This window comes from Phyllopteryx taeniolatus, chromosome 1 (genome assembly GCF_024500385.1).
Source record: "Phyllopteryx taeniolatus isolate TA_2022b chromosome 1, UOR_Ptae_1.2, whole genome shotgun sequence".
Lineage (NCBI taxonomy): Eukaryota > Metazoa > Chordata > Actinopteri > Syngnathiformes > Syngnathidae > Phyllopteryx > Phyllopteryx taeniolatus.
The window spans coordinates 41653069-41677704 of NC_084502.1; the positions used below are offsets into that span (position 1 = coordinate 41653069).

The 24636-nt window shown below is 40.8% G+C and overlaps 1 protein-coding gene across 4 annotated transcripts in view; it reads left to right on the forward strand.

The window, feature by feature from the left end:
• LOC133488377 (protein phosphatase 1 regulatory subunit 12B-like) overlaps positions 1-23953 on the forward strand; it is a 28630-nt gene extending 4677 nt beyond the window's left edge. Inside the window, exons 1-11 of one of the 4 annotated variants that reach the window (XM_061796202.1) lie at positions 8067-8466; positions 8587-8683; positions 8760-8890; positions 11617-11806; positions 15489-15505; positions 15784-15910; positions 16095-16199; positions 16817-16867; positions 16990-17040; positions 20465-20693; positions 22522-23953. In XM_061796202.1, coding sequence (XP_061652186.1) covers positions 11705-11806; positions 15489-15505; positions 15784-15910; positions 16095-16199; positions 16817-16867; positions 16990-17040; positions 20465-20599 — 588 coding nt within the window. In that variant the 5' untranslated portion in view covers positions 8067-8466; positions 8587-8683; positions 8760-8890; positions 11617-11704 and the 3' untranslated portion in view covers positions 20600-20693; positions 22522-23953. Of the gene's footprint in view, positions 1-94; positions 8467-8586; positions 8891-11253; positions 11807-15488; positions 15506-15783; positions 15911-16094; positions 16200-16816; positions 16869-16989; positions 17041-20464; positions 20694-22521 lie in introns of those variants that run through there. The other 3 variants (XM_061796201.1, XM_061796203.1, XM_061796191.1) reach the window with 3 other exon arrangements.
• Positions 23954-24636: the final 683 nt, after the last annotated feature.

Genomic DNA, 24636 nt, shown 5'->3' on the forward strand with positions numbered 1-24636 from the left:
ATTATAATAACTACAGTATGTACAGTAGTCTAATTGATTTATTGCACCATCACATCACTGCTAATATTCTCCCTTTCTTTTTGTGTGTCACCAGTGGGGAAGAACTCCTTCAGTCAACAGTGACAGTATGACAAATAGTGAGGCATCAGGTGCTTGCTCTGTGCGCAGCATACAGTACAACGGGTGATGCGGGTGCTCCGTGAAAGACAGCTAGTTGAGGAATTCGGCCACTAAACTGAAGTCGGATTACAAGATTTCAGGTTTATCTGTCAATAACCTCACAAAACCTCCAAAGCCTTATTCTGTAAACACTTTCTGTCTTTCAGTTAACTATGTTCTACTTCTTCCAAAATCTGGGTTGTGCACTACACAACAACATGCATTTTCTTGTTAACTCAAAGCTGTCGGGATATGGTTTGCTTGTTTGCAGGTCTGAGGAGGAAAAAAAAATGTGGAGAAAGAACAAGGTTAGCTGTAGAGCTTGGAAATTTTTAGAAAGAAATGGGTGTCACACAATCGGTTTAAAAAATTAAATATGTGTAGGAAGTTTTATAATTGTTGGTAGGGTTTTTTTGTTGTTGCATATTTCGCAGTAAAACGCAACTGCCACCAATTTAGATATGTGTGATTAGTTCAAAGTGCATCTTTTTTTTTTTAATGTTAATATTTTTTCAACAAACAAAAAAAATTATATATTTTTGTGCATTAACTTACAAATTAAGATGACAATTTCCAGCATGAAAAGAACCTAGATCAGCGATGGGAAAACTACGGTCCGCGGGCCACAACCCCACCCATTGATCATTTCAATCCGGCCCGCCAAAGATTGGTACAGAATCGCCCAAATCATATCAAAATCATGACTACATTCATTTGACCTTGTCCCCCAGGTTGTGCTGTAATGCCGAGTGGTTCCACCAAGTTGTCCTGTAATGCACAGTGGTTCCACTAGGTAGCGCAGTAGGTTGGCTGTTCTGTTTTTACTCTGCTGCTGCTCTGAACCCTTCTTCAACCATGAGTGGGCCAAAGACAAAAAAAAGTCGACAGTGCGTGCCGAGTGTTTAATATAGAATGGACTACTAAATACGTTTTCGCAAAAATCCGGTCAAAGGCTGTATATCTAATTTGTTAAGAAACCATTGCGGTTTTAGAGGAATATAACATCAGCTGTCACTTTTCTACCAAGCATGCTGATTATGCTAACAGCCAATCAACGCAGGAACTGATGCTACGGCTCAGCGGTTAAAATAAAGCTTGCAGGCTCAGCAAAACACCTTTATCTAACTGCCATCCAAGATTCAGTCACACAAGACCCTGAAACAGCGCCACGGGAGCTGCAGATGGAACTGATTGATCTCCAATGTGATACTGTCTTAAAAGAGTTCATATCTCAAATTGGATGAGTTTTATGCTTCATTAAGCAGACAAATGTACAAAAATACGGAAGATGGCACAGAGGATGCTGTGTTCCCATTAAAAGTAAATCTAAGTATTAACACTATAGTTTTAATTTTTTAATTTTTATTTATTTTTTTATTCATATATATATATATATATATATATGTATGTAAGCATCTGGTCCTGGCTTGGCCCACCTGTCAAATTTGAAGTCAATGTGGCCCCTGAGCCAAAAAGTTGGCCCACCCCTGACTGAGACCTTGGGCTTCTCAGGGCCAAAGTGTTCTCCTGATACATGTGTGTTGCTTATATAAGTATGCATAGCTAATATACAAACATAATTCATATTGATCTCCCGACCAACTGAAAGACACTGCAGCTTGTTAGTTATGTTTGGCTACAGTAATTCTTTTCTGTGACGAAGAACTTGTAATCAGTATGTTATTGCTTATCTTGTCTGCTGAGGAAATAAAAAACATAAGACCACAGCTGATTGATGCGAGGTTTAGCTAGTCACCGTCTGCATAATCAGAGTGCTAGTTTAAAAAAATAAAATAAATTCTCAAGGTAACAACTCGAGCCCAAAGAGTGTAGGCACCGACTTGTCACAGTCACATGACTACTGGGAGACTCACAGGGATGCGAGCCATCAAATAATGACAACAACTATGCAATGCAGAAAAAGCTGTGCTTTTTTGGTAAACATTCTGAAACAATATTGTTTATTCATGTTTCACAGACTGGTTTACTGTACCACAGTACAGTATTCCTTTTAAGAACTGCTGTACGTTTGACCCATGATGCACCTAAACTAAGGTGAACTGCATTTTTACGCTGTCTTTAAAATAAACTAAATTGTTCAGTTTTGTAAAGTGACTTTGTGTCATATTCATGGTTTTGTTGATCATGCCAGCAACCCTGCGAGAAGCAGGGTACACAAGAATGCCATAGTAAAATCTCTTCAGAAAGTCAAATATCCTAACCCTTTTACTGCCTTAGCTAACTTAATCTTTGTGATCAAGGAAAAATAAAAAGGCGTTTTCTTTTGAACATTGGAAAACAGCACTGTTTGAAATGAAAAGTCGGTAAACCTATGCGGTGGCCTATTGCTTAAATATTGCCGCATGCTGTTAAGGATTATGGATAGCAAATTTTCTTTTCTTTTCATGAAGGTTGATCAGGAGTAAGATATGGTAAAGGTTGGTTAAAGGTTGCATAAAGCCAATTCCTTCATGTACTTCTGGATCATTTTGCATGGATAGAAATGGAAAGTTCCCAAGGGGAAAAAAAACAGGTCCCATGCAAATTCGAGACAGGAAAGCCAAATTTCGAACTCCTATCCTCACTACTGTGAGGTAGACATGCTGTAGCGCCCTCTAATAACAGACGTGAGGCTTCGAGGTCTTTTATTCCAATGGTAGTGGTGGATGTGAGAATTGGGTTACAAGAGATAAGAAAGTAAAACAATTAGTAGAATGTATGCCGTACAATGCGAGGTCCCTGTAGCTATGTTCTTAAATTTGTCATTGATCACATTGTAAATAAATGTACATGTACTGCTAATTACACTTAGCAATTGTAGCGCGGTAGCACAGTAGTGGAAATGGGTAAAATAACGTCTTACTGTATCTGTGATGCAGATCAAATTTAACAAATGGCAACACTGGAGCTTCAGCGATGCATTTGTATGGTTATTTCTGTATTGTCTTCATTCTGATGTCCTATCATCCTTAAAGGTTGACACAATTGTGATGCAGCATGTGTATTTGTTATGCAGTGAGAAACAATTTATGTCTTCTCACATTATCTTTTTAGGAGACTGCTAATTTTTGTATTGCACAGTTTTATTGGCTGATAGTCTTCTTCCACCCCATTCATGGGGTGTTAAGCTTGAGGCCCTCCCTTCAGATAACAATGAGTAAGCTTTTGGTAACTTGTATTGTAAAAGACAAGCACCTCCATGGTCAAGCACTGGTAAATTAACACTGATCTATCTACTGTGTCAAAGCTTGGATGCAAGTGTGAGCAGTGAGTCTATTGTATAAATAATACAATTTATTATTTGGACAAGTGAAATCTGTATTGTTGAAATATGCCGTCTGTCTCAGTAAAGTGTATATCTGAATCACTTTGACAAACAAAAAGTCAGATTTGATTGATTTTGTACTGTATGTTACCACCACCACCCATGCCCTTCCTTTCCCCTCCACGCTCTCTGTCCTGTTTCCGTCCATCTCTCTCCATTTCTCTCTCGCGCTCTCGCTCAGCCTCTCCCTTTCATCGCTGCTGCAGTGCTTCACTTTCTGACCTTCCGCTCGGAGCATGCGTGCATTGGTGCCCAGGTACGTTTCATAGGGACTTGTTCTTCCCTTAAATCTTTGTTTTTAAATCTACAAAGTTATAGTTTCTGTTTTTTAGGAAATTTCCAAATCCTCTCGTAGGCTTGTGCAGGCGCTGAAGGCCTGTTAAACAGATGCCATGTGAGGATTTTACTATAGGAAGTGAGATGACATTCCCCATGATTAGCTTTTTTAAAATGATTATTTCATCAGGAGCCCTATAATCCCTGCAACTACTTGTACATTTTGAGGTGTAGCTCAAGTGAAGCTTTTTGTGTAATGTGACAGCTGTTCTTTCTATTACAGTGATAGTCTTTAATGTGAACTCTTTACTGCATCTAAACAGCTAATGGATCTGAAGCCACTTGCTTTACAACATTTGAGGCTTTATCGTTGAATCCATGAATGTGCACAGTCATGTCAGTCCATAGCCACTCTCGTTTTGCAATGTAGATTCAGCAGAGTGCGCTGCTGACCAGCTTGTCGATTCTCAGGATTCAGTGATACTCCACAACAAGCCAATATACACTTTCCCAAATGTACTAGAACAGTGAGGTAAATTCTTTTATTTGTCCTGTAGACTGAAAACAGTTTGGTTTGGAATTATAAGATGAGCTTAGTATTTCATCTTTTATTTCACGGTACAGTATTTACATATGGATACGATACACAGTTTAGAAGATGCATTATTTGTAACAAAACACCACATTCTTAGGAGAGCAAAAGTATTGGAACAGATAGACTAAAGATATATTAAAGACCTATTATTTAGTTGTAAATCACTTGCTTGCAGCAACAGCAATAAGCCTATGTGACCCATGGACATCACTAAACTTTTGCAGTCTTGTTGTGTGATATGGCTTTCATGGCAGCCTCTCTCAGCTGCTGATTCTTCAGAAGCGTTTCTCATTTCAGTCTACTCTTTAGCATGCAAATTGCATGCTCTGGAGTAGTGATTCCCAATCAGTGTGCCGCTAGAGATCATCAAGTGTGTCACGGGACATTATCCAATTACCCTTAATTACCGTAATCTGAAAATTATTTATAACAAATAGTATATCTTTGTTCATCTATCTACTGTATGTCAGCGACATATAGTGACAGGCAGAATAATTACATGCTCTTCCATTAGATGGCAGATGCTACAATTAATGTGTGTACTCACGTTAACCATTCATATAACTGAATAATACATTTGTGTTCATCTAAACAGGAGAAGATTTTACAGAGGTTGCACATTTTGGAGCAAATAGAGGCAATGTCATCACTATTTCAATATATTTTATGTGACTTTTTATTTTATTTATTTTTTTTTGGTGCTGTGCTGTGAGATTTTTGGAATGTAAAATATCTGCCTTGGCTCAATAAAGGTTGAGGTATATTGCCGTAGGGATTAAGTCCGGGGATTGATTTGGATCTCTGAAACATTTTACCCTTTGCTTGGCCTTCCTTTTCCTCCCGCTAATTAGTGGTTTGCATCTTCTAGAGTAGCATATGTACGTTTGTTATTGGCAGTGGCATCATTAGGCCTATTTTAGCAGGGCTTCTAACTTGTCAATTCATCTGAAATGCAGTGCAAAGCTCCTGGCTGTTTAGATTAAAATGAAGGGGGTTATAGAGTATTTGAGTAAGGTGGCACGGTGGACGACTGGTTAGCACATCTGCCTAACAGTTCTGTGAACCGGGGTTCAAATCCCGGCCCCACCTGTGTGGAGTTTGCATGTTCTCCCCGTGCCTGCGTGGGTTTGCTCCGGGCACTCTGTTTTCCTCCCACGTCCCAAAAACATGCAGGGTAGGTTAATTGAAGACTCTAAATTGTCCGTAGGTGCGAATGGGAGTGTGAATGGTTGTTTGTTTATATGTGCCCCGCGATTGGCTGGTGACCAGTGCAGGGTTTACCCCGCCTCTCGCCCGAAGAATGCTACGATAGGCTCAAGCACGCCCGTGACCCTAGTGAGGATAAGCGGAACGGAAGACAAATGAATGAATGAATAATTGAGTAATAATTTTATTCAACCATTTTGGTCACATATGCATACAAAAGTAATCTAAAGTATTTTGGAGCAAACAGTTATTGTGTTGTGAGCCAAAGTCATGTCATTAGCCTCTATTGATCAGTTATTAATTAAATTTGTTTCAATATATCTTGATAAGGAAGAATTCACAGTCTTGGAGTAATGTCAATTGAAAAAAACACACTTCAGCATCTGGGTCACAACATAGTGATAGACCGATTTGACACCCTTAAAAACAGGCGGCATTGATTGATGCTTCCAACCACCATGTAGCTGGCGATTGCAGTTGTTAATTTGATTTTGATTACATTGTGAACTCCACAAAGGTAAATTATTCCCTGTATATTTTTGTTAATTGAAAATGATGAGCTTGGCTGACTTTGTGACAAAAGTGACCTTTTTTGCATACAGTTACAATGTGTACATATTTTTTGTCTTTTGAGGTTAACGCTGTAAATACATTTCCTATGTTTGTGTACTGTATGTTAAAAAATGACACTACAAATCTAATGGTGACTTAGAACTTTAACACAGTATTGTATTGTTTTAAAATCTGTCCAAAAATCTTACAAAATAATTTCACAGTCTTCATTAGCTGTTTGTGAAATATTGTGCTTGTGCGCTATATTCGCTCACGTCCTGTGTATCTCCTGGGGACTAAGCCCCCCTTGTCCATAAACCCTCGTGGTTCATGGAGTCTTCTGCAAATTGTAGATTGTGATACCTTCACTCCTACCCACTAAAGTGCTGATGTAACTAATGGTAAGGGCCTTTTTTAGATTTCTCAGCCATTCAGCGTCTGTTCCTTAAAACATTTTGGTTTTTTTTCTTTAGGATATTCCAAATGGCTGTACTAATCAATGTTTGATTTTCAAAGAAATGTCCATCCTCAGCTTTTAACTTTGGTGTTTTTCCATCCATAGACACACCTCTGGTTTCTTCTTACTGTAGTCTGCACAGGCAAAACCCAAATCTGAAACTGAGCGTAGACATTTAGCACTCTCGCATCCATTTACAGTATATTGGAATGTTTTGTTTTTTAAATGAACGTCCTGTGTAAACTAACAAATACTGCACAGAATATGACTTCTATTCAAAACCATATATTCAAGGTTATCTAACATTCATCCATCCATCGATTTCCCATACTGCTGATCCTCACTATGGTCATGGCCGTGCTGGAGCCTTTCCCAGCTGACTCTGGGCGATAGGCACGGTAAACCGTGAACTGGTCGCCAGCCAATAGGCAGGTTATCTAACATTTTTAGCTAAATGAAAGCAACAACATGTAGTAATTTGACCATAAAATAAGTGCATCAAAATCCTGTATGCTGGTTTGTAATATAGAGAGCAGTGTCTCAAATTGTCTGCTTTAGTGGTCTATAATAAGATAAGGAGACAGGGCACTTCTCCCGTTTGCTCTACCATTATCGTTAACGTTCTTGTTCAGAGTTGAGTGCAAATGATGAGCCAATGTTCATTTCGATTTCATACGATTTTAAAACCGTCAACTGACAGTCAACTGTTATTAGTGTTACCACATACAGTTTAATGATTCGGGCCTTACTTCTTTAGATTGCAGCTGTCAATTAGTGCTGTGAATTTGTGTCTTCAATGGTACAAAGAAAAAATAAAAAATAAAGTAACTTTCAACAGGGCTGTGTATGCTTTAAGAAAAAAAGCCTGTACTCTATATGGCTTTTGTGGTAGTCTTTCAAATTTGTAAAAGAAAAAAAAAAAAGAAAACTGATTTAATGAGAGGGTGTGATATTAGTGTTCTGTTCTGTAGGGTTGCAAAATTCTGGGAAGTGTGAGATAATTAACAGGAATAAACTGGTAACATGGCCGACTGGTTAGCACGTCTGACTCACAGTTCTGAGGACGGGTTCAAATCTCAAATGGATGGATGGATGGATGGAAACTAGTAACATATCAAAACTGAAGGTTCGTATAAGTATATAGTATTGTAAAACTATGAACTTGCATGTTGTTGAAAAAAATCTGTGTGACTGTTCTAGTACCGGCGGCACGGTGGGCGACTGGTTAGAGCGTCAGCCTCACAGTTCTGAGGACCCGGGTTCAATCCCCGGCCCCGCCTGTGTGGAGTTTGCATGTTCTCCCCATGCCTGCGTGGGTTTTCTCCGGGCACTCCGGTTTCCTCCCACATCCCAAAAACATGCATTAATTGGAGACTCTAAATTGCCCGTAGGCATGACTGTGAGTGCGAATGGTTGTTTGTTTCTATGTGCCCTGCGATTGGCTGGCAACCAGTTCAGGGTGTACCCTGCCTCCTGCCCGATGACAGCTGGGATAGGCTCCAGCACGCCCGCGACCCTAGTGAGGAGAAGCGGCTCAGAAAATGGATCGATGGATGAATGTTCTAGTACCAGACTTTATCTGACACCCGTCAGGGATGAAGAAGCAGAGTCTCAGAGGAAGGCGAAATCTCGTCATGCCAGACAGACCCGTAGATCAACGCAGGTAATTTATGAATGGTGAACAAAAGCCAAAACATCACGAGACTGTGTGTGCGTGTGTGTGTGTGTGTGTTTGATTCACAAGGCTGAGTGAATGCTATGCAGGGTGTAACTCTGACGGACTTGAAGGAGGCTCAGAAGATCAACAGCCGCTCTGAGGAGTCTCTGCTTGATGGGAAAGTGGAGGATAGAGCAATAGAAACCAAAATCAGCCCAAGACTGAGTCACTCAGACGAGGTTGGTGAGAGTATAAAATAATTCAAGCTTTAAGCTACCAGTGCTTAATTTCTATTTTTAAGGTTTGTTTTCATTAATCAGTGCATTGCCATTCAAAATGAATGTTTTGTGAATGTATAGCAGGGAAACATAAGACCCAAGTTACAAAGTGTTGCTGATTTTACGGAAGTGTGCTGTCGGCCTCCGTTCACCAATACAGGCATAAACACCATCAGAGGTCATGTTTCTTATTTGTTATTGATCATCCAAAAATTTTAAGTTTATTTGCAGTAGATGAAACTTTATATGTGCAGTCAGTGGAAGGAGGTGGAGGGATGAAAATCAGAACCCTCTTGAAGAAGAAGAACAGCTTACATTTACAAAACACAGGAGCAGACGACATCGATGTGATGGATGCGATGAATCAGGCGGCGCCGTCGCAGAGGTATGATGATCATTTATGTTTGACAAAACCATGCAGCGAGATCTACACTGACCCTATAGTCGCAATTACTTTTAATCATATAAGATCTAAAGTTAAGAACCCTATTTGCTTTGATAAAGAGCAGCTCTTGCAAGTGACATACGGTAACTGTCTGACATTTGGCACAATAGGTGCTGCATATGCCTTAATTATGTCTTTAATGACATGCATTGCATGATACACAAAAAGGTAAAGAAAACAACAACAAAGACAAAAAACTCTCATTGGTTGAAAATTGACATTGTACATAAATGATGCAAGTAAGTTTGACGAAGATTTGAATTTACAAATTTAGGCTTGAAGAGGTTTCCTTTTTCTGTTGTTCTGACTACTACCACTAGAGGGCAGTGTAGGACTTTTCCTCGTCAAATCCAGTTGAAAAGATTATACACAATTCTTCAAATAAAAACTGATAGATTGAAAGCCCTTGAGAAGAAAATTGGTTTATGGCATACTTAATTTTTAATGGATGATGTAAAACCGATATCTACTTGTCAGTCACAAACGATATGATTCCACCAAGTACATTATCGCACCTTGGGATGACTCAGTTTTCATTCCAAATTCTCATCCTGGTTCCTCCGTCAGCCGAAAGGCATCTGTGCTTCAAAGCGTCTAAGCTCTCATCTCTGACGCAACATTTGAAGATGCGCTGCAACCGTAGTTGTGAAGCGCATGTGCTTTCAACTTGTTGTGCCGCTTAACATCTCACAGAGGACCCGGCTCCCCTCCCTCTAAGTGGCTTTGCTTCTTCACATCACATGGCTGAAGTGTCTCAGCATTCCATACCATATTGGGCAAAACGCAGGAACTCTCTGCGTAGTCTGAGCCTTCGAATCAGAGGGATCGCCTCCCTGCTTTTACCTTCTTAGCTGATACTGTGCTATGTGGGTGAACTTTGACCCTGAACACCTCCCACTACTAGGGATGAATCCAGCAGCACTGTGTCAAAGAGCATATTATAAATGCCCTTCACAGTATGGAGGGAAAGCGATTTTTTTCCTCGGGAGTCGACCTCAGGTCAGAGCATCAGCTGCTCTCCGCGGTGGCATCAGAAACAGAAATCAGGCGGTGGTAACATGAGAGTCTCTCAGCATTACTAAGAGGACTATATCTGGCTGCGATAATCACAGCCAGGCTTCATCTGTAGAGTGGCTGTCTGCCTGTCACCAGCGCCCAGCTCTGTTTGGTTCCGCTGTGATCCCAACAGATTTTCCACATTGCTTTTTCTGTAACAAAGAGGACGACAGGTGTAGATAGATTCATCTCTGTGATCTCGCCACCTTGGAGGTGTTCAGTCATGTCAGCAAGAATGCTTGGACAGCTAATGCATCTGGCAGGAGATGATCTTATGAGATCTTGTACAACGTGCATATGACTTCATCACATTGCTACCGAATCTTGGAATACATGAGAATGTATGTAGTACATATGTAGAAATGACTGTGTGTCTCTCCACTTATTGGGGGTGGGGTCAGCCCATGGACGCTCCAGCTGCAGCCTTTAATAGTCTGCACCAGTACCAGTCTACTTCACTATCTGTATACACAATGAATGCCATCGCTATTATTCAGATTTGGAAATTCAAACACAACGAGTTATGGGTCCACATTTTATACCATTATGTAGATGGTTGTAAAGAACTAAACAATCTTTCTTGGAGCATCTTAACACTGCATTCTTCCTATTCCCTACATCATTTGGCATTGTCATGTTTTATCTTTCCAGATAATCTGTTTGCCCTGAACAGTGAAAAATGACATCAGCATGCAAACCTCACTATATATGGAAGACAGCAATGGGCCAAGCTGTTGCAAAGAGTGTGTGTGTCAGAGTGTGTTAAATGGAATACTCTGACATTTCGAGTTTTGACCCTAATGGCATTCTGGTCGATCAAAAATGTGTTTCTCAACTGCAAATTTAATGATAGTCTATAGAAATACTGCAGATAACAATAAAGGAATCAGCCACTGCAGTCAGACATGGAATAAACCACAATTTGAAAAAATGTAAAAGGTAGTTCCTATGCATGTATGATTTGCATACTTGGATAAACATTTTTTTGCAAAAGGGGATTTCCCAGAAGAGACAAATTAAAAGTAAAGCTTCACTCAGTAATTCCTCTCCATCACCTGCCAGGTAGACTGGAGTAACTTGTCTCCTGGCAGCTGCTGATGTCTCCTTAGGTGACCTTCTTGATATTCCTAGATGAAAACTCTGGACTCTTACTCTGTGCTCCGCCTCCACTGTGCAGTCCCGCGCTTAAATGGACAATTTTAGGCCTCAGTGGCACGTCCCTGTTCAGAGCCTCTGGCAAGTTGCCACAGAAAGCTTGGGGGAGAAGCAAAGCGGAGAGGAGGGCTGGGACGGTGAGCGAGCCGTGAAAGACGGAGGAGGGAAGAGAGAGAGTGAGAGAGAGCGAGTGCAGCAGATGAAGAGAGAGTATAACTTTTAGATCACAGGAAGAGGCAGCACAGGAAGAACTTTTGGTTGCTTTCTTTTGGGCCTTTTTACATGTCACAGGCATCTGTGTTTACAGGCTGAAGAAAATGAGAGATTGTATCATATCTTTGCTGAAGGTTTGCATCTTTATCCAGTTATTAAGTCACTACTGAAACTTGGAAGAAGACAAGGAGCAGAAAGTCTTTCTAAACTGGGCCACAGCTCTCACACCTGTTTTCCCTAAGGATTGCCTGGAGGGCCACCATGGGCTCTGGTGCTTGAGGGAATCTTTACATCTGTTATCTGGAGATCCAGAGAAGCTGTAGGAGGGAGATGTCATCCTACTTCCCCCGCACCAAAGACCTGACTCGTACCAGGAGGTCAGTCACCGACTCACCGCCATCGTCTCCATCCCGTACAGACAAAAGCTTTCGAGTAAGAACCTTCCTTCCTGAGAAAATGCATACAGCTTTTCTTTCCTCAACCATGCTTCTTCAACCTGCATGAGGTGTTTGCAAATGAACTTTGTCTCTTCAAATCCAACCATACCGCACTGTCCATCACCATGGTAAAGCCAAAGAAAGCGTTGTTTATCCTTGAGGCGTTAACGACGGATTAATGCACTTGACTGGGGATTTCAAGTAAAGATTCAGGCTAAATCTTGATAAAACTTGAAAGCAAAAAATGTATGCAAATGATTTGTCTTTAGTGGAATCGTATTGGAGTGCTCCGAGCATTCTTTTTTCTATTTTCTGATTTTCTCGTGCTATTCTGTCGTTATATGTACAAGGGGCCATCAAAGAGTCATGGCAGCTGAAATCAGTTTGTGGAAAACAGAACTTTCCTTCAGCAATTTCCTGTTATTTTCCCCACTCTAAGTGGACTGACTATTCTCAGTGGGCTACTGTGTTTGTCCGTGCATCTGTGTGATTGTTAAAGAGACAGAGGCATCAAATAGCATGGAGTTTTTTTGCTCCTCCAAAGTTGTAGAGCTACTACAGACTCAGTGTCCCAAGTCCCAAAGTGTGTTGTGGAACATAGGCATTCATTTGCTGTATTGATTGTTGCAATACTTCTGTCTTAGGAGTCATAATAATTCTACAAAAGTCATTGGAACTATCACAATTTTGTCAGTTTGCACCCTAAAGATGGGTTTAGAGCAGGTAGGTGGGCAGGTGAACACAAACATGTTCCAACTGTAAACTCCAACCAGTTCAGAAGTTTGAATGTTGTGACAGAAAGGAGGAAAAAAATACACTTGGGCAACTCGTGAGTTTGTGTGTGGTTACCATGGTGATGATTAAAGGTTGCTTTGAGTCAGACAAAGAATCAGCTGAGAACACCAATACACAGAAACAAACTTAGTTTGACAGTGTTAACAGTGCGAAGCCAAAGCTGATCATTAATATCTTTGTAAATGTGCAATTTTTGGAATGTGGGAGGAAACCGTATTACCCAAAGCAAACCCACACAAGTAAAAGGATAGGATTCAAACCCCCAATCTCAGAACTGTGAGGCAGATGTGCTAACCACTCACCATACATCATAATTGAATTATACTTTAAACAATAAAGGCATACTTGAGGTCACTGATGGTGTAGTGGTACACTCGCCTGACTTTGATGCGTGCACCGTGGGTTCAGTTCCCACTCAGTGACGGTGTGAATGTGAGAGTGAATGGTTGTCCGTGTCTATATGTGCCCTGCGACTGACTGGCGACCAGTTCAGGGTGTAGTCCGCCTTTCGTCCGAAGTCAGCTGGGATAGGCTCCAGCGCCCCGTGAGCCTAACGAGGATAATCGGATGGCATACTTGAATTATATTTTTCCAATTATAATACATCACGGTAGCCGACTGGTTAGCACATCTGCCTCACAGTTCTGAGGACCCGGGGTTCCAAGCCGGCCTCGCCTGTGTGTTTTCATGTTCTCCCCTCTAGAAACTTTGTTCTGTTCGACTCTGATTCTCAATAAACTTCAATTACGATACTAAGAAACCACAGCGGAAGTTTAAAAACTCCACTGTGACACAGTGAAACTGTTCCGGCATAAAAGGGATACAGATCCTCCATTCTGCTTGACTTAACAGCCGAACAGGACACCCAAACAAAAACAAAAATTACTGTATGTACTTCCTGCCATCTACAAGTTGTAATAGAAGACCATTCATTTGTTCTGTCTGTCACTATGCCTCACTGGCATAAATAGATGAGCAAAGATACATTATTTATTGAAAATATATATTTTTTTGAGGCGGCACGGTGAGCGACTGGTTAGCACATCTGCCTCACAGTTCTGAGGACCGGGGTTCAAATCCCGGCCCCGCCTGTGTTGAGTTTGCATGTTCTCCCCGTGCCTGTGTGGGTTTTCTCCGGGCACTCCGGTTTCTTCCCACATCCCAAAAACATGCGTGGTAGGTTGATTGGAGACTCTAAATTGCCCATAGGTGTGAATGTGAGTGCGAATGGTTGTTTGTTTCTATGTGCCCTGGGATTGGCTGGCAACCAGTTTTGGGTGTACCTCGCCTCTCGCCCGAAGATAGCTGGGATAGCCTCCAGCACGCCTGTGACCCTAGTGAGGAGAAGCAGCTCAGAAAATGGACGGATGGATAATGCATCCATACTATTCTAACTTGTTGCTCATCATGGCACACGTACCGTTGCTACAGTGTGACCTTGAACATGTACATCGGTTGCACACAAAATGGGGTAAACTGATGTATTGTATATTATTTTATTATTTTTGAGGCAAAGAGGGAAAAATTGTCAATTTGCCACATTTTAAACATCTGAAACCGATGTACACAATTAAACTTTTTCCCAGTGTAATTCATTTAAAAACAATACATTGTATCTATTTTAATACATTAATTGTATATATTTTTATTGTTTGACATTTCCGAGCTCTGCTAAGAGTTAGCACAAGCGCCAATTGGTTACTTAGAAGGTCATTTGGATGTTTTGAAGCAGAGTGTGCCTTTCTCTTGCTGTCATAGTATTTTCTTATGTAGAAAGAAGACACATTCGGGCTAAAACTGATGAGTGTCAGGGGAACTTTGTTTCTCTGACCGCAAGGTGACAATATTATCTCTTGCTGTGTGTGCGGTGTCACACACACGAGCTTCTGAATGACATAAAGGCAGATGCACTTTAAAAATATTTTTGAGGCAGGTAACCGACATGCTCGAAATCACCTCAATGGCTTTCTTTTGTCCAACATTGAAAGATTTAGCGTGTGTGGGCTCTCTGGAGGGGTGGATGCCTGTGTTTGGTCAGCTCTCTTCAAACACATGACCACATAAGGACACGCGGCGTTGACTCAGTAGTGTAAATACATGGTAACGAATCGCTCCTTTGACGCCACAAAACATATCCCCACACGTGACTAAATCTTGACCCTTTTGTTGTAAACGCTGATTTCGCCCCTGCAGAGAATGTGGTGTAAACGTACATGTAAATGTGCTTTTTAGTGTTTATAGCAAACAGAGGTGTTTGAATCAGTAGTGTCAAATTCTTAACTCTGAAGGAGATATTGCAAACAGATCAGGGATCAGTGGGGCCTCGCTCCTGCCATTAAATGGTCGTAAACATCCACATACAGTACGTGTCAGGTTTTTTGTTGGGCAGTGGATAGTCATAACATCAACATTCTTTTGAAGATGTGAACACTCATAAAACAGTCGTCATTGAAAACATGCAACCCATCTAACAGGCATGACAACCATTAAATTCTTTTGTGAAAAGGAAACTACTTCAGCATGGAATCACATTAGGCTACATGTTTGCAGCACTGACAAAAGCTGTTCCTGGATATTTCTACAATCTCTTCTTCAAAATGACTTTTCATGTGATGATGTCATCTTTATGCAATCGGAAAGTGTGAGAGATTAACCGGCTACACTAGCCAGGTTTGACCTTTGTGAACTGCAACAGCACTGAATTCCCTCAAGGATTCTATGTACTCTGTTGTAATTTACCTGGAGGTTATTCTCAGAATGGAAAGTACGTATTTCTTCTTGATCAAAAATAGATTAACAGATACAGCTGGCTCTAACCGCACTTAATTGTTTCCAGTGTTCTTAATGATCCCCAATTGAATGTCTTCTTCTTTGTTTTTCAGCATGACAGACTGTCAAGGTAAATATTTTTTTCCACACTTACACAAATATGAGGGTTAACCCTTAAAAGGGCTCTTGTCAAAATACAATAAAAATCAAACTTTAAACTCCAGAAATGTAGTAATACTTTTTCAAACTTTATTAATGCTTTTAAATGTTTGTAACAAATATATACAGCACCAGTATAATATTCATTGAATTTAATTACAACTCCTTGCATGCACTCTAAAGGACTAAGCGCTAACTAAAGTAGCATTGTGGGAATGCGATGTGCTGCATACTGCATGCTGCATGCAGATTCGACTCCAGTGGGGAGAATGTGTCTGACAGACTGGGCAGGACCAGCTCCTACACTCGCAGGGAGACCAGGCTAGCTTCACTGAACAAACAGGAGCAAGACTCCACAACCAAAGACTATAAGAAGGTGAAACTTAGTAATATTCAGTGCTTTAAAAGTGGTGATACTTGATTCTTCAGAGATTAGACTGTTATGTTAAAAAAAAACACATTTGATTTTAAATAACAAGCGGTCGAGAATGAATGGGTGTTTTGTTTTTATTCCACATATAGTTCATATAACGTGTTTTATGATGTTTGCTCTTCATCAGATGTATGCAGAGGCGCTACAGGAGAATGAGCGTTTGAAGTCCAGGTTGCAGGACAGCAAACAAGAACTTGTCCACATTCGTTCCCAGCTGGAAATAGTGACTCAAGTAAGTGACTTAATCAATGTGGTTGTCATCTTAAACCCAGTGTCCAAACTTGTTCTTCCAAGGGCTAGATGCAGAAAAATCCAACAATGGAAGGGCCTCTGACATTCTTCACCTTTACGTTATTTAACACACAAACTATCCATCAGTGTAGGTAAAGATAGCGCTTGATGCTATGAGATATTGTTTCCATATACATCATACTGTATATACTTATATATGTATAAAAAAAAACAGCTAGTTGATGAAGCAAATAGTCAAGGATTTTTAAGGATTTTGAGGTCGCCGCAACCCTGCATCCCACTAGAATAGATCCGCCCCTCTACTGAGCAGAAGGAGAATCATATCGTCACCGTCAAAACCAAAAAAGAGCAATCTATACTAAGCATACCTTGACAGGGACTGGAAAGTGGAGCAAACAATCGCAATACATGCTGTTTGCTGCTGTAACGGAAACATCTTTACTCATCAGAGCATTGTGAATAGAAAAGTTCTTATTTTAAATTGTTTATTATTGTATAGTTCTGTATTTCTTCAAGTCTTAACAGTGAATTTCATGACACATTTCTTGGAACATTCTCCTCCATGATGCCATAATAAAGCAACACTCTTCTTTGTAGCGACAAGACAGGATAGCAGAGAAATCTACCTTGCTCGAATCTGAGAAAAAGGTCAGTCTTTGCAACACAGTCATGTATTTTATTTCACCATTCTCCTATGCCACTATAAGGAAGTATGGTTGTTTCTTTGTGCTCTTCTGACACAACCTATTTTCTCACCTTTTTATTTGCAGGAAAAACATGCCCTTGAAAAAAAAGTGTCAGGCATGGAAGAGGAAATGAAGGTAGACTATGTAAATCTATAGTGTATTTTGCACTTACTGGGTTTAAGTTATGGTGTCTTATCAAATGATAGCATGAGACCTTCAAAGTGTACACTTTCCATCCATCCATTTTCTATATCGCTTGTCCTCATTAGGATAGCGCGTGAGCTGGACCAATATCCCAGCTGACTTTGGGTGAGAGGTGGAGTACGTCCTGGACTGGTTGCCAGTAAATTGCAGAGCACATATAGATAAACAAGCATTCATTCTCACATTAACACTGATGGACAATTAGTCTTTAATTAACCTAACCGGCATGTTTTTGGAATGTATCCAGAGAAAGCCCACGCAAGCGTAGGGAGAACATGTAAACTCCACACAGAAATGAGCCAGGACCGGGATTCAAACCCCGAACCTTAGAACTGTGAGGCAGAGGTGCTGCCCGCTGAGCCTATCTTGTACAAGCGGAGTGAGATTTTGAGTTGTACATACAAGTAGTTGCCCAGGTGGGTTGGAGCCAAGGAGAGAGAAGGTTAAAGCTTCAGCCTCATTACCCACAGTGCTCTGCTGGGTCACTTCCTGTCAGGCTAAGGAGTCTGCGCCACTGTTCCCCACCTCTGCTTACCCCACTGATGGGGTTGAATGTTGTGACCTAGTTCCAGTTGAATACCAAAGCCAGTTCAATAGCGAAAGACCTGCTTTTGTGAGACATTCCTGCTCTGCACAGTGTGTTCCACTTCACAAAGAGACAACAGTGCAGCAGAGCTTGAACGCCTGTGCAGTTTCCGCAGGGTGTTACAAATGTTGTAAGATAACACTGATGCAAAGGTCAAATATAACATTACTCATAAACACAATTGACAGGGCTTTCAAGCGTTCATTTCCCCCCCCGACTTTTTAGCGCTGTTTGCAATCAACATTGTCAAACACTAATTTAGTCTTTGCAACCAGATCCAAAAAACAGAATGGTGAAAGGAAATCTAAATAGTCACAGATCAAGATGAGGAGCAGGCTAGCATCAGATGTTTGACATCCATGTTGTCATGGTTCCCTCAGCAGGACCCCCCACCGCGGTTCCGCTGTGGGTACCAGCCCTGAGGGGAGGGGGTGGGGATGGTGAGTGGTCGCCATGACACCTGAGTTGAAGAGCAACACCTGCCTGTCACCTAATGTGATCGTCTTCCGTCAAAGACTGGGGCATGTTTACACGTGTTGACACAATCAGCTCAAAAATCTGAGCACAAACCTCACCACTCTTTCACTGCCTCCCAGTCAGCCTTTTACACTACGCCCTTCGAAAATCTTACATCTTCTTTTGAAACATACAGGTCGTTAAGTATTCCGACAATGGCCGTGTTTTGATGATCTTTCTTTTGTATACTACCACAACAGATTTACAAATGGAATAATTCAGTGTGATTAAAGTGTAGACTTTAAGCTTTAATTCAAGGGGTTTCACAAAAATATGCCATTTACCATTGAGCAATTAGAGCCATTTTGTGCGAGAGTAACTCAATTTCGAGGGGCTTGAGAGTATTTTGGACAGTCGACTTCATTGTAAATATTATTGTCATTTTCAATACTTGGATGATACTGAATGACCTTGAGTCAATGGATGTAAATTTGACCTCCATTAGCTACCACGCTTAAGATGCTATGCCGGGCCTTTAGACGGGAGCCACCTCCAGTTGTTATTCCTTTTTGGATCCTTCTTCAGTAAGTCAAAAGCATGCTCTGTCGGCCTTGTATTGGACCACTGAAGAATATTTAACATGTGCATTCGCCTTCAAATAGTCGAGATGTTATCACAGGGTAGCGTAGTAAAACGCTATACACCTCACAATTCATCCTATTACCTCTGTCTCTCAGGCTAGAGCTGTCATATCTAGTCGATGTGTATGAACTGATGAACCTTGCCTAGATGAGAGGCGAAATATTTGTCTTCGAAGACGACCAGAAGAGTCAACGTTCGATTCAATGCCCTCAGAATGAAATGACCTGGATGAATAAGAACCTTCACAGGCATGTTACTTCTGTCAAGTAACATCATCAATAAGCAACGAGCTAGTTCCATATAGTTGCCAACAGCAAACACTTCATTGACACATGATGTTGTTTATATGGGCCTGCATATTTCCTTCTCCATACATTCTGGTACAGCTTGACCTTGGTTTCATCTGTCCAAAAGAATTGATTCCAAAACTTGGGATTTGTTTGCACTTGGTTGTCAAGCCTTCGTATTGACATTTCTGAAGGCACGTCATGATTGTAGATTTTGACAATGATACGTCACCTGTCTCCAGAGTATTGCAGCATTCTCTTGAAGTGTTTTGTTTCTTCAGGAAAGCATCTGGCTATCATCTACTTTAGTTGTTACTGCAAGTTAGTGAAAAGCAAATTTTTCAAAGGCATCACGAGGAATATTGTTCAGTGGCCAACAAGTCAGTGACCTGATTTCATGCCAATCATGGCATGCTCGCCTTTCACATACTGAAGGCAAAATTGAAGGCAGCAAGAGCAACAAACAAACAGTGGATTTTCATCCAAGTATTAAATATGGTTATATTTATCATGTGAAATTATGAAACATCTTATATTAAACCTGAGTATCTACATACTTGTGATCGATAGTTGAATTTAAATCCATCGTGGTGGTGTAAGCATAAAGGCAAAATCATAAAAACACCTGTCCAAATACTGTATGAAGGACTTGAGATGTCATTGAATGCACAAGCTCACGTTTGCACAATATTAAGATGATAATGACACAGAGCATCAAGAATTTTCGTCACCCCCACCCCACCCCACCCCCCTTGCCAAGGGCACTTCTGCAGAAAATGAACGTTATATGCATGACCTGTTAAATCGGAAACAAGGGCATTGCTTTAAATCACTTATATAATTGTACTGTATTTCTGAATTGCAAAAAGCAGCCAGATGTCCTTCTCATTCCTCACCCTCGACCGCATTTGTGTCTGCAAGCGTGCTTTGTGTGTGCTAGCTATGTGTGACTGTGTACGCGTGTTGGCTAATGTGTGTGTGCTGAGTGAAGTATCGTCAAGATTTGCCTCGAATCTCTGGAACAAATTTGGGGTTTCTCTCAATGAGTCAAACCAAGAGATGTTTAAATGGTTCTAAGTCGTCAGGCTTTAACTATAACTGCTAATGTTCAAATGAATAGGATTATGATTCCTTGTTTTATTAATTTGAAATTAACTTTTAATATCACCTTTAGCATGCAACCAACCACTTTCTTGAGCTCTCCTCATGAGTCACTTGGCTTGTGTTTTGGATTTTCGTCCTATTTCTTTTGAAGCCCCCCACGTGTTTTGATTTTGCGTCCCTCAGGTCTCTTCTTTGTTGAAGGTTTCTTTGCACACGCATCCTCTTCCTTGCACGCTTTTTCTGTCCTCCCCTCTCTGTATCTTTCTCGTCCTCTGTGCAGGCTTTCCCTGCTCTGGCTCAGGCCCAGGCCTTGCGGAGCGTCAACGAGCGTCTCCTGGCCGAGAACAGAGCCTTCCTGCGCGCCCTCGCCCGCCTCTCTGAGACTGCCTCTATACCGGAGACAGAGGACCTCTGAACTCACTTGTCATCCTCACATCCCCTTCCTTAGCAACACAACTCTCCTTTTGGTGCCTCCACAGGCCCTTCATCCTCTGCTGTGTTTCTTTCAGGCAGGTTGTGCACCGCTCACCACCTCCTAACCCCTCTCACGCTGCATTTTTCAGTGCATTCTTTTATTTTTTTTAAACTCCTTCTCCTTTACCACTGTAATATCATAAACCTCATTTTAAATCGTTATCGACAGGTAACATTTTGTTACATTTACGCATTTTGTTACATTTCCGCAAGTCATTGATCTGCTCAAACATAAGCGGGTCCGGTGTAGCCTGACTGTGAATCAATGAGATGTTGTTTGTTGCATGATAAACCTGGGAGATTTTGGGTCAGTCTACCATGTCATCATCATCATCATAAGTCTTTATAACCATCAACTCGTGTTCAAGTGAGCATCAGTCACTTAATAAATGGTTTAGCTCATGTATTATGCAAGTGAAAACAAATGGTATTAAAGGAATAGTTCCACATTTTGCCAGAATGGGGGCAAAGATCATCCTTCCATTTGCTATACTGCTTATCTCATTAGGATTGCAGGTTAGCTCTCAGGGTTTTTTTGTTTGTTTGTTTTTTTTTTTTATGTGGGAGGGAACGTGAGTAATCGGCGAGAACTCACACTAACACAGAAAGAACACACAAACTAAACACAGGAAGGCCGGAGCCGCGATTCGAACCTGAGAACTGAGGGACAGGTGTGCTCGCCCCTCGGCCACCGTGCTGCCGGCATCATAATCCGAAATAAATGTTGCCTCTTTACAACATGCAACTGCCCTTAAAATGACAAAAGTGTCAGTGTCTCTCAGCAGCTGAGTGAGAGAAGCAGCAGGTAGAACACTGTCAAATGAACTTGCGGTGACCTCGATGATGTCAATGAAAATGAATAGGGTTCTTAACATTTGTGAGATGTCATGTGCTACAAGTCACCTCTACGTTCCTATGTACTCATGTTACTCTGCAGGGACAACAACTAGAATTTATGTTTGCCGCTTTGCCTGAGAAATGATTGAACAAAGTGTCTTTTAATGTTGAAACGTGTCAAATTAGTGACTTGTGATTTTCTCACTGTAAATATTTTGATGAGAACCTGACAGAGAAAATCCCGTGACTAGAGATTTGACACTGATGACTCAAGACGGCATGACTCATAAGCCAAGTGTGTAAATATACAGTATTTGTGAGTGAACAATCAAAATCCTAACATTGTGTCGAGATGACAGTCCTACATGAACTGTGTCCTATTTAAGAGGCTGCGTTTCAAGAACAATGACATCATAACAGCACGCAAAAGTGGTTCTGATTTTAAATTTCCTTTCGAATGTTTGCAGCTTCAGTGCTTCAATCCGTGACAGAATCTTCAATCCAAGATTCTTTTTGTGCTACTGTTAAGTCCTGAAAAATCTTTCAAGTTTTGACAACACCAAGTGCAAGCATTTTTTTTTTTTTTTACTCAATTAAAACTTGGCAGGACGTTGAAAACTTGAAATGTTATCAACATGTCTCTTTGCTCATTTGACCAGTTTCGGTGGTATGTCCCTGAGAACAAAAGGTTATTGTGTATCTCCAGCAGAGAGGAAATACTTCGGCAAAGAGGTTGTTTATTTTTAGTCATTGCTCCTTGTGAGGGACATGACCTAGTTTTTTAAGATGTCTTCTTGTCTCTCTCTTTGACCTTCTTCTTGCAAGTTCCTCCTCACTGCATGATCGTGTACCATGAAGCATGTCCATGTCGCTCGGCTTTAAACGTCACTGGAAATTGGTCGTGGTGAATGAGGTTGTTTTGGTGTGACTGTACCATCAGCTGCTTTGCATTTTACAATCAATGTGATTTTCACTCTCCATGCAACTGTGATCTTCTGATTTCATTGCTTGCATCCACCTCTCCAGGTCTTAACAGAGCTCAAGACGGACAACCAGAGGCTAAAGGACGAGAACGGCGCGCTCATTCGGGTCATCAGCAAACTGTCAAAATAAAAGGATGTCACAACCTAAAGCTCCTTGTTTGCGGATGTTCAACACATTCATGAAAGTTCTTCATTCCCGCAATCAAGTAATCTACTATCTGATCCAGTGTTAAGGTTAATGGGTTTACAATATAATATTATCCAGCCCTTATTATTTCCGAGGACCATGCGTGCAGCTTGATTGATATTTGAAAATCTTTGATATTATATTTTGATATCTAATAATTGCATGGAGATACCCCGGCATAATCACATCGTAGTGGTTGCGCCACTGTGCACTACAAAAAAAAATATGTACAGTATATGTTTTCTTAATAATGAAAAACTAATTGGGTTCTTAGGCTAGTCAATATTACAGAATGGCCACAGCGAATGACTACAATAGCCAAGGGATTTTCAAGCATGTAGTTTTAAGATTCAATGGTTGCTCCTCATATTACATTGGCACTTCAATTCTTAGAACTATCAATACAGTACAAAATGAGGTATTGAAATGATCCTCACAAGGTGACTTAACAAGAATTTTACTGAAGGTTCACTTTGTTGTTTTTTTCATGATTATTTAAAGTGTTTAAGTTACCGCAGCTTATTCTGTGAAAATTCTACTGAAATCTAATGAGATGCAAGAAGGTTTACAAAACAATTCACATAGGTCACACTATTTTTCCTGTCCAGACTAATACATTTTAAAAAATACATATTGTTGCACAGATGAAGAGTGCTAACACATTAATTAAATTATCAGTATATTGAAATCGCTGCAGTTGGAGGTATGAGTGAGCCTCATGTTTGCTGGATTCTATTTTCAGCACTTCCAATGTGTTTCATATTTGCCAGTTTGTTCCTTCTTCAGCAGAGCCAAATTGCGACACAAAGGGGTGAAAGATGTTTGACATATTTATTTATTTTCTTTGTTTGCTTCGTTTTCATTTCACAGGCAAGCCGCATGCACCTGTTATTCAAAAATCACCAAATCCACCAGCATATTTCTATCTTTCACCGGAGATTTATTGATATTAAATGGGAAGCACAATGCTATGTCACACTTTTGGAGGACCACTAGCAGTTGTCAGTTTGCCATGTGTTGCTATTTTGTTAGTGCATACTCATAGTTTCACCATGAGCAAGATCAGTCCCTTGCCCTAAACATTTCTTCTTCCATTATTATTAGCATTAACATAAACTCGGCTAAGATAAAATCCCTTTCCCTGATCCTGTTCGAAGTTTTGCACCGTGCAATTAGCACAACTGTCGTGTGCTGAATGCTACGAGAGAATGCAGTCTTTTCTATTTCAACGTATTAAATGCACATTTTGGTGTTTCCACACAATTCATTAAAACTGTACTTGAACAAACCAATTGTTGTGTGAGTGAATTTTAGCAGTCAGCTAAAGCGGGGTACACACATAACAAAAATCAGGGGAAATGTGAGCATTTACCCTCCTGCCCCTTCCGAACAATGTCAGCAAAGGCCTGATTATTGGATGTCTCTAAAGATTATCCTGGTGTGGGGTGTATTGCTCCCCCAACGGTTAAGGCCGACAATCGTAGCCGTTTATCCTGTTCAATGTTTCTAATGGACAAATCCTTTTGTGTGTAGTTAACACTGAGTTCAGCTGAACAACGGACTCTGATTGTGATTTTAATGTGTAACGGCGGAAAAATAGTCAAGTCGGAAGCGACCTGATGCTGGCATTGTCGCTGGACGTCATCAATGGGAGAGCAACTGGTTGAGTGTTTCTAAAACGTGTCTCCCAAGTCATCACAAAGAATTTGCAACTGCAATGTTTTTAGCTTTCTTTTTTTCCACTCCTCCTCCTCCTTCTTTGTTTTTTTGCGGCAGTGTTGATGCTATGTGCCACCATGGTGCCTCTCACAGATCACTCTTCTTATAGGTTGTTATTGTATGTTGGTTGGACAATATGTTATTTGGCATGGTGTGTTGGACATCTTGAGTACAAGGCAGTAAGTAAGTACAGGTGCCAGTTTTAGCCTTGTCATGTGTGGCAACTCGCCATTTAAAAAACTGGTTAACATG